General features: G+C 35.2%; 2 protein-coding genes across 4 annotated transcripts; both read right to left on the minus strand.

Moving 5' to 3' along the window:
• Positions 1-831: 831 nt before the first annotated feature.
• Positions 832-3,954, minus strand: LOC123888327 (tRNA-uridine aminocarboxypropyltransferase 2). 3 transcript variants are annotated; one of them, XR_006802040.1, is made up of 3 exons: positions 3,112-3,954; positions 2,025-2,428; positions 832-1,048 (listed from the first exon to the last, which is right to left on the minus strand). XR_006802040.1 is itself a non-coding variant. In XM_045937357.1 (2 exons), exons 1-2 carry the CDS (start codon positions 3,881-3,883, stop codon positions 1,011-1,013), a joined length of 810 nt encoding a protein of 269 aa, XP_045793313.1. In that variant the 5' UTR covers positions 3,884-3,954; the 3' UTR covers positions 832-1,010. The 3 variants fall into 3 exon arrangements, 1 of the variants encoding a protein (XP_045793313.1); XR_006802041.1 differs by having other exon boundaries at positions 2,025-2,444; XM_045937357.1 differs by lacking the exon at positions 2,025-2,428.
• A 1,692-nt stretch (positions 3,955-5,646) lies between these two features.
• LOC123888328 (cytoplasmic tRNA 2-thiolation protein 2) lies at positions 5,647-9,790 on the minus strand. Its single transcript, XM_045937358.1, has 7 exons — positions 9,369-9,790; positions 8,901-9,249; positions 8,720-8,806; positions 7,544-7,665; positions 7,284-7,362; positions 6,526-6,920; positions 5,647-5,971 (listed from the first exon to the last, which is right to left on the minus strand). Exons 1-7 carry the CDS (start codon positions 9,665-9,667, stop codon positions 5,923-5,925), a joined length of 1,380 nt encoding a protein of 459 aa, XP_045793314.1. The 5' UTR covers positions 9,668-9,790; the 3' UTR covers positions 5,647-5,922.

A 9,790-nucleotide genomic window follows, 5' to 3' on the forward strand; every position in this document is an offset into this window, starting at 1 on the left:
AAACCAATACAAAATTTCATATTTCTAAATAACCCTCTTATTTTTAATATAAATTAATATTAAACCTATCTATTTCACTATATTTTAAAATATTATCAATCATTTAATTATATATAATGATACTTATCATAATTATTATTTTTCATTTATGAAAATATTTTAAATGTGTATTTTAATCGAGCCCATAATTAAATTTTGGGTTGATATATTTTCCTGAAAATCGAGACTAATAAAATCGAGATAAAATTTCACCAAGTGAATAATTGATAAGAAACTTCAAGAGAACGAGAGGGAGGTAAGTAGATAAGTTATTTGGCATCTTAAATTGTATAGAATGGAGTAAGCAGTAACGTTGCTATTTGATAGGTAATTTTCAGAACACGAGATCACGTGATAAAAAATGTCAAAACCACCATATTTCTTAGTTCAACATTACTCATGAGCAATATTTTCACCAAGTATAAGTATGTATGACCTCCAACTCTTATTGAAAATAAATAAATAAGGGATACATTAAAAATAAAAAAGCAAAGTGATTTGTGACTAAAATTGCAACTCATATAACGAAAACTAAGATTTTATATGATGACACAATTAAAATAAAATATGATACATCATTTCAATAAAAATTATTTTAATTCTGAACAACTTTTTTTGTTTTTACACATATATAATATTGAATATAACCATATCGTAAAAACTATTTAACAATGTATTTTAATCGAATGTGTGATTATACTTATCACAATTATTATTTTTAATTTATAAAAATATTTTAATTATGTATTTTAATCGAACCCGTGCAACGCACGGGTTTACCCCTAGTATACAATAACATCAGCATATGGTGTGTCAATGTTCGTAATTGGTTTGGCCTATCATATGACTTTCTCTTTATTTTTCACCAAGTGTTTGATTTTCCAAGACGTAAGTCTTATGAGAGAGGCTTAATCTTCAAGTTCAGGTTGTCAATCCATGATCTCGTCAGTGACAGACAGTGGTGGGAAGCTTTAAACAACCTCAACATGGCCTTCTTGCATTCTCCTTTCTATCAAATAACCAAGCACATACCAACAAAGTGTTATAAAAATTGAATGTACAAGGTAAGAACAAAAAGTGCAATATAAGAACCACATGTATAATAGTATAGACCAATGAGAGTTTAGGAATGGGTGGCTCGTGCAAAATGTATCATTTCCGTAGTCTCTAAACCTAATGCAAACTATGAAAATTTTGTTCAAACTAGAAGCTCAAGATTGTACACTGGTGATCGCTTAATAGTTCTTCTGTAGTTGGTTATGCCATTTAGAACCTTCATGGAAATGAGATATACACATCAAATCAACCATATGCTAGTGATTGCAGCACATCATCAGTGAACTGGTTTCTATGATGGTGCAACATGGCTGGTAGTATATGAGAGTTGAGACACCGGTAACCTTGATCTTTTGACAAACTGTGATATTAAATTATGGCTCTTTATCAGTCTGTTAAGTTTTTTTGCTTGGCCATACTTTTTTAGATTCAAATGGTATATATTATACACATTTTATGGAGTTTTGATTGGTCATCGTGTCAAAACTCAACGGTATTCTCTATGGTGGCAGTTGATAAACCTAAGAAACTCAGCCCTATGCTCCTTCACGTAGCTCTTTTTATTTTTCTCTCCATGTAAATCATGATTCATGAATCTGTTATACAATGAGATAGATTTATAATGGTGAGAATCTAGACTTAGGCCAAGTTGATTTGACTTGTATGATGTTCCAGCCATTTGTGCTCTATAATGTGCATTACCCTACAACACTTGTCTAGCAGTATAAGTATCTATAAATGTTCGACTTCATCACTGTTTGAGAACAAGAAGGAAAAGGAGCCAGTTTTGCAGATCAGAATTGATGTGAAGAGAAGAACAAACATACGAAAAAGTTTCCCAGGCCCCATCTGACTTTGGACTTGTAGTGATTGAAATAAATACAAAAGGAATTTATGATCACAACGTGTAAAAAGTTAAAGGGCAATACCTGAAGAAGGCTAGCAGAGATAGAGGATCTAATGTCTCCACTTATTTCTCATTGTCGTGTCCATTTGTTCACATCAATTTGGACCAGCAAAACCACACAAGTGATAAAGCCATCCATTCATGAAGAATGTCATACAAGTGTTGAAGGAACACAGTCCTGTTTGTACAAGAGTTTTACTCAACGTGTAAAACAGTAGCCAAATTATCCGCCTTGCAACACAATTTACCGAAGTTCCCGTTATGTTCCTTCAGTCAGACACAATTTCTGGTAGTTGGAACACTGTACAAGTCAAACCAACCGAAACTAGATGCTTGGATTCTCACCATATCAATTTATCCATGTAAAATCCCAGCATCATGCAGAAACTGAGAACCCATTGACATTCTCTTGTTTTACTACCAACCCTGAATCACAACTTTTCTGAAACACAAATCAATATTATTTCATAAATATATTTATCACTTTTAAATGAGATGAACTACAACATTAGTATGCATAGTCATAAACCTCTATTGTGTTAACATATATTTATCATCACTTTCAAATAGCAAATATAGCACGCTATAGCGCTACAGTGTAGCAGAATTTTTAAAAACCTCTATTGTTCCACAATTCAGTACAAAATGCTGTTAAATATCGGTTATAGCAGCGCTATAGCGCAGCAGAATTCAAGCAATCCGCAATTGACAACACTTGTCATAAAGAGAATCCAAATTCCCCTGCATTTTCTCAACATATAGCAGCAAATGAAAATGCAACTTGTTCATTCGTTATCTTACTACTCATTAGTTACGAGTAGTAAGATCGTTAGCTCCTTTTGCCATGAAATATGTAGCCTAAACACTTTAGATTAAAGGTGTGTCTGGTGCCGGACACCAACATGACACTAACACATGTGATTATACTCGACCATTTCTATTTTCTCAAATTATTACCGGTGTCACATGTCAATGGCAGTGTTATGTTCAACATTCATGTCTTTATCAATGCTTCATATTATAAATTAAAACTACCTCAATAAAATTTCCTCACCCCATAAATAAAACTACAATTGAATTCAGTATCAAACACAAAAGAAGCAACTAACCATTTTCAGAACTCTCATTCTTTTCCACTTCCTTAAGCTTCTTCATCTTCAACAATTTAGGCCTGGATTTCACAGGCTTTAAAAAACCAGCTTGCAACTTCACCAATTCCCTCAAAATCCCAATCAAACTAGCCTCAATTTCAACCCCATTGGGTTCAAGAACCCGCAATGCTCTAGCCACAGCTTCCATAGTACTAACACAACCACCAAAAGGTTCCTTCCTCAAAATCAATTCAGAATCATAAATACTTCCGCCACTTGATTTCTCATCTTCCATTCCCAAACAAACCCTAATTGCAAATTTCGAAAGAAAATCCTCGCTCGCTTTCACCATCTCCTTCGCATGCTTCCACGTCGCATCGAATGCAATCAACACAAGTCTGTTCTCGCCGTTACGTTTCAGCTCCGACGGATTCAGGTCGGAGATGTTGATGGCTGGTGAGGAGGTGGTGGATGGAAAGAGGTAAATGGCAGGGGGAAACTGGTCGAATAGAGGTGAGGTGCCGCGGCGGAGACGACGGCCGGTGATGGAGGTGGCGTTAAGGAGGGATTTGGTGAGGATTGGAGTGGTGGAGAGTTTGTGTTTGGCTTCTTGAGGGTGGTGGAGGATGAAGATTTGGGTGGTGGTTTGAATGGGGTGGGAGGGAAGTGCGTGACAGAGACAGACTGGATTTGGGCGGCAGCAGTTGGAGCAGATGGAACGGCGGTGAGTCTCCGGTGGCGTTGTGATTGGGAGGTGACGAGTGTCGCCTTCTTCGGCTTCGAGGTCCATGCAGTAATGTATAGCAGCGGCCAACGGAGATTTTCTCAGTTAAAACACAAGATCGCTAAAAATATTTGTTCAATTTTTGTAGTTAGACAAAAAAATACCCCTAATTTTTTCAAATTTTTTAGTTTTATTTAGCTTTTTTCAAATACCCCTTCATTTTTTTAATTTTTCATTCTTTTTTAATTTCTCTCATTGTTTTTTGGCTTAAATGCAGTTTTACCCACCATATTTTGAAAAATGCGGAATTTTACCTCCCTATTTTAAAATGCCGAATTTTACCCCCTATTTTATAATTTGTTGGATTTTGCTCCCACCAAAATTCTGCACAAAATCTGCTTTTGAATCTCAAGTTCAAAGCTTTGCACAGAACTCAGTTTGGATCAATAATACACAAAACGGATACCGAAAAGACCGTAATCGAGTTAGCTTTCCATAGAATCAAACCCCAATAAATTTGGAGTTACAGAGAGAGTTTAATTACCGTTTTAGTGAAGGTCTGCCAAATTACTAATTTTGCAGAAATCTACTTGTGATCTTCAAATACAACATCGTCTACCGAACGCATCGTAACTCCAAATTCGACGAAATTGAAATGCCAACAAGGGTAATTTCGTTAGCTTTCCATACATGTAAATAGTATTAAAAAATGAGCAACAGGGTGAGAGGCATGACAAAAATACCAGTAGTAGTTTCATACGATAATTAATTTGAACAGTCCTTCACTAAAATGGTAATTAATCTCTCTCTGTAACTCCAAATTTAGTGGAGTTTGATTATGTGGAAAACTAACTCGATTGCGATCGTTTCGGTACCAGTTTGGTGAATTATTGATCCAAATTGAGTTCTATGCGAAACTTTAAACTTGAGGCTCAGAAGCAGATTTTGTGCAAAATTTTGGTGTGGGGCAAAATCCAACAAATTATAAAATAGAGGGGTAAAATTTCGCAATTTAAAATAGGGGGGGTAAAATTCCGCATTTTTCAAAACAGAGGGGGTAAAACTGCATTTAAGCCTTATTTTTTCTTGATTTCCATTTTTCAAAAGGTTTGAAGTTTGAAACCACATACATGCAAGAAAATAGTAATATTTTGCATTAAAATTTAAAATATGGGAAACTCCAAAGTTTTTATCAACATTTTCGTGTAGCTTCTTCTTCTTCAACAATTGGGGAGGATTAGAAATTTTCGTTTTAACTGCAATTTTAGTCGCGACAATTCTCTAACAATTGAGATGTGAGTTTGATGCATGCCTTGAGAATCGCTCAAAATATGCATCATAAATTCATAATCAAGTTATTATCTAGACTGATTACATGAGAGAAGATTCTCTCAATTAGTTTTACGATAAATTTTATTTTGAGCCATTAATTTGTTAGAGAGAAAATAAAAAAGAGGAAAAAAGGTGAATTAAAAGGTAGAGATTGAAAGAAGAAAAATCCCCTTTTTGAAGGTCATTCTTATATCAACGTAATAATTATTTTTAAGACAAGAATATTCGTTGTCATTGCGATCAAATAAAAATTACTTTTCTTGTACATAAAAATTGAAAAATATTCTTATACACAAATGAAAATAAAAATCACGTGTTTCTTTAAAATCTTAGTGAAACAAATTTTCAAGCAACATTTACTTTGATAAAATTCTGATGAAAACAATTTAAAGACTACAGAAGCACAGTAATCATAAAATTCAAAATAATTACTCTAAAATAATACATGCTTCACCTGCAGACATGAAACTACTACAAGGGAAAAAACAATTTCACAGTAATCAGAAAATTCAAAATAATTACTCTTTATTGTCGTGGTTCAACACTTCCCATAAAAATACAACCAATGCAAAAAACCATTATACTTTAAATATTCTCACAAATGTTAAGAAAGAGAACCAACACCACCATAGCTAAGAGGTTAAATTCCATAACCCTCTTGGTATTGCAAGAGGCAAAAAGTAATGCATTCTCATATGTCACTCAAACTGTAAATTTACCACAAACAGGATTTATCCCTTTAACTGAGAGTCTCTCCGTGTAGGCAATTAAACTTAAGTTTCATCTTCACCATCTGAAAGCAAGCAATCTTGTATTTGTTCCCTGAAGACAAGAATAGTGCCACATAAAACTTGATGTCATGAAGAAATGTCTTGTGTCATAAAATAAGTAGACTCAAAGGTAGAAAACCAGAGTCACAATAAATTGAACATAATCCAAGCAATTGTGCTCCTACTAAAGGGTAGCAGAACATTATGGTCATGCAGTATAACCAAAAGCCTCAACAATTGAAAGAACATCTTTGACAGGGAAAGAAATGCAAAGACCCTACTGGAAGATCTTAACGGAGTATACAACCAATAACAGTTATGGACTCTAGGCCTATCAAAATGATCAATTTGATTTTACAAATATAAGCATAGCCAAAAGAGATTATCCAGATTTCTCATTCCTAGTTTTTTTAGCCTCACTGAGTAAAAATCTAAGTTTCTTTACCCTACTCATTGCATGATGCAGCAAAATTACCAAAAAGAGAACCTGTTGTATTGGTGCTATATAAATATTTTCAAGAAGACCCAGTGGCCGGATGGCTTAGACTGAGTTATTACCAAATTTGAGATGTATTTACTTGACCATGATGGGAAACAAATACTCACCTTAGTGCATTCAATTTATCATTGTTGACTTTGTTTGCCCGGGCAACCATTGAATGAGGTAAATCCGTGTAAAATTTCTCCATGGATGTGGAATCTGATGGAAGTATCTGAAACTGACAACTTGAACAGCAAGAAGTATAAAAAGTGTCGCTACTTCTGCAGTTATTGTGATTGCTCCAATCAACAATCTCACTTTTGTCAAGCGGGCTATTGCAGAGAGGACAGAAAGATTCTGAAGAAACAGATTCATTGGATTTGAGATTATATCTCTTTTGGCGTCTTCGAGTTGCCAATGGAACATTGCCATCAATGATCTCGGGAATCCTATTGAAATGAAAGGGAATAAGTTTCCCAGCTGTTCTTACAATTGTGCTTTCTCGAGATGGGTTCTCTTCCTGCAAAACAGGTAATCAATTAATAACTTGCTAGTTGCTAATTCAATTCAGGCTTCTACTAAAAGGGAAAACTAAACGCTAATCAACATAAGCATGTTCTCCCTAAACCCTACTAGTGTCCATAAGCCGGTCCAATTCCCGTCATTCGCCCATGAATCTATAGTTTTCTTAAAGGCGGAAATTAAGTCACATATATGACAAGCCAAGAGAACTTGACGCAAAAGATAAGAAGGGTCTAAAAAAATCTCACTATAAAACTCATAAAACAGGTCACACCAACTTTCCTAAGTAAAACCCATCACCGAAATGTCCCAACTCCTAACCCAATTATATATCAAAAGGGTCAGGTAGAACAGATTATACCTGCAATAAAGTCACAAAAGATGAGACCAAGCTATTAATGCTAGAACTCGGACATGTAGACAGCTTAATAGTCTTTAGACTGCCCTGCCAAAGAGATGAGACACATCCAGTCAGTAGCAGTTACATAATTCAATCAGACAAACATAGATGACAAAACATGCAAAATAATTCCAAATTTTCCAAAACGCAAAGCAGAACAGACAAAAAGCACCAATGTATTTCTTTGGAAATGTTTATGAGATATCCAGAAGAGTACAAACCTGTCAAGACGACAATACATGTTGATCTCTTGGGCAAAACAATCACGTAGAGGAAGCACAACTGGAATTTCCCATCTAGCGTCAACATACTGTATATCAGCAGGTAATGAATATCCTTGACCCTGTTTTAATATGGAAAGGAGTACCCATTACATAAGGTCGATTCTTAAGTGCAATCCATGAGGATTTTAATATGTACGGGATTAATGTGGACATGAATCCTAAAATCCATATAATTACATATTTTTCAAATAAAAAGAAAAGGGAGCTAACACATTTTCTTAGCACAATAGCACAGGCATTATGATAATATGGAAAGGAGTACCCATTACATAAGGTCGATTCTTAAGTGCAATCCATGAGGATTTTAATATGTACGGGATTAATGTGGACATGAATCCTAAAATCCATATAATTACATATTTTTCAAATAAAAAGAAAAGGGAGCTAACACATTTTCTTAGCACAATAGCACAGGCATTATGATAATGTAGGAGAGAGATACTCGGTTCAAGCAGTACTCATACATTTTTACTCTAATCATATTGAGATCACCCTTGTAAAAGGCTTTTTTATGGTAAATTAGGCATATACAAAATTCTTCAGATAAATGCAATCTCAAAATTGAATTGTACTTATGAATGCAAAAGTTCCATCATTGAAACTCCTGACATAAATATTGTAAGCTCAATAGACACGATAACATCATAAATTTACCCTTCATACGTAAATTTATTTAAAGAATGTTCAAAGTCGCTTATCCACTTTACAAAATGTATATCTGGGGAGTTAATGCAACCAAACAGATGCGCACAAAAGTAATCTTATAACTTCAACAAGTTACTGTTTTAGCATAATGCCTCAACAAAAATTAGACAAAGCACATAACATAACAAAATCAACAAATAAGCAATTTGATTGAGCACAAAATATTCAATCTGGCATGGTCACTCCCAAGTCAAGACTCTTTACAGGAAATTCTTAACTTACTCCTAGTTACAACTTCAACTCAGTTGAATTCAAATGCTAAACCTTCAGTGTTCTGTTCCCAAAGGGTAGCTACAGTGGTTGACCTCGGATACCGAAGGAATTTGAGAAGGAGGCTAAGGGTTGAAACACTGGCTACTAAGATAACATACTAGCAACTAACATTTGCCTATAATAAAACTAACAAACCTTAACAGTGGCTGAAATGACATGAGAAGCAATCCTTGAAATGCACGAGCCTAGAACAATCCTGTTATACCCAAATTCCGAAGCCACCTGAAAAATTATTAACAATTTCAAATTGAACACATTTTCAAACATATACATATGTATTCAAACCAAGATAGTATCGCAAAATCCAGAAGCAAACCTTTTGCAAGGCAACCATTCGCAGAGAAAGCAACATATCCTCCCTACCAGTAGGATCACTCACTACATTCATCAGCTCAATTAACCTCTCCTTTCCATCACTAGAATCCGACGAGTAAACAGTCTCAATAGGAACAAAATGCAACTCCTTTCTCGGTGGGGCTAAACTCGACACAATCAAATTAATAACTTCAACTGCCTCTTCCATTTCATGAGACGGAATCGACAAAACAGAACTCTCATCAATAAACACAACTCCAACACCAAACACAGGCAATGACCTATCTCTACTAGCTTCAAAATTCTTATGAGCCCTCTCTTGCAAATCATGCACAAATTGCAAAGCTACCCTAAAAAAAGAAAACATTTTTATTTTCATACAAAATTGAATTTTATCACACATTACAAATAATGGATTAAATTAAAATAATGATTAAAAAAAGGGTTTTTTTGGGTTTGTGTTGTTAACCTGGAAGAAGGGCCACCGGAGAAGGCAACGAGTACCTTATCGGTGGGAGATATCATAGCGTTTGATGTGACGGCGAGACGAAACTTGCCGAACAAGTTGCTTCTGAAGCAATCGGCACAGAAACGACCGTCGTCGATTCCACCGTAGCCGGAAACGACATCGTTTAGCTTGCACTTGATGCAGAGATTGCTAGAGCTCTTTGAATCGGTTTCTGAAGGAGCAGTTGTTGGTTGGTCGCATGTGGTTTCTTCGTCTTTGTAGCAACCGGATTGACAGCCGCCGGCGCCATTGCACGCCATCAACGTTGATCGGAGATTTGATTACAGTCACTTGGCCGGTTAGGGTTTTAGGGTTTTCTAAATTTCAGTTTTTTTATTTAAGGATGATAGATCAGGTTAAAAAACATTACGTCATGTTAACAT

The sequence above is a fragment of the Trifolium pratense genome, linkage group LG6 (assembly GCF_020283565.1).
Source record: "Trifolium pratense cultivar HEN17-A07 linkage group LG6, ARS_RC_1.1, whole genome shotgun sequence".
Taxonomy (NCBI): Eukaryota; Viridiplantae; Streptophyta; class Magnoliopsida; order Fabales; family Fabaceae; genus Trifolium; species Trifolium pratense.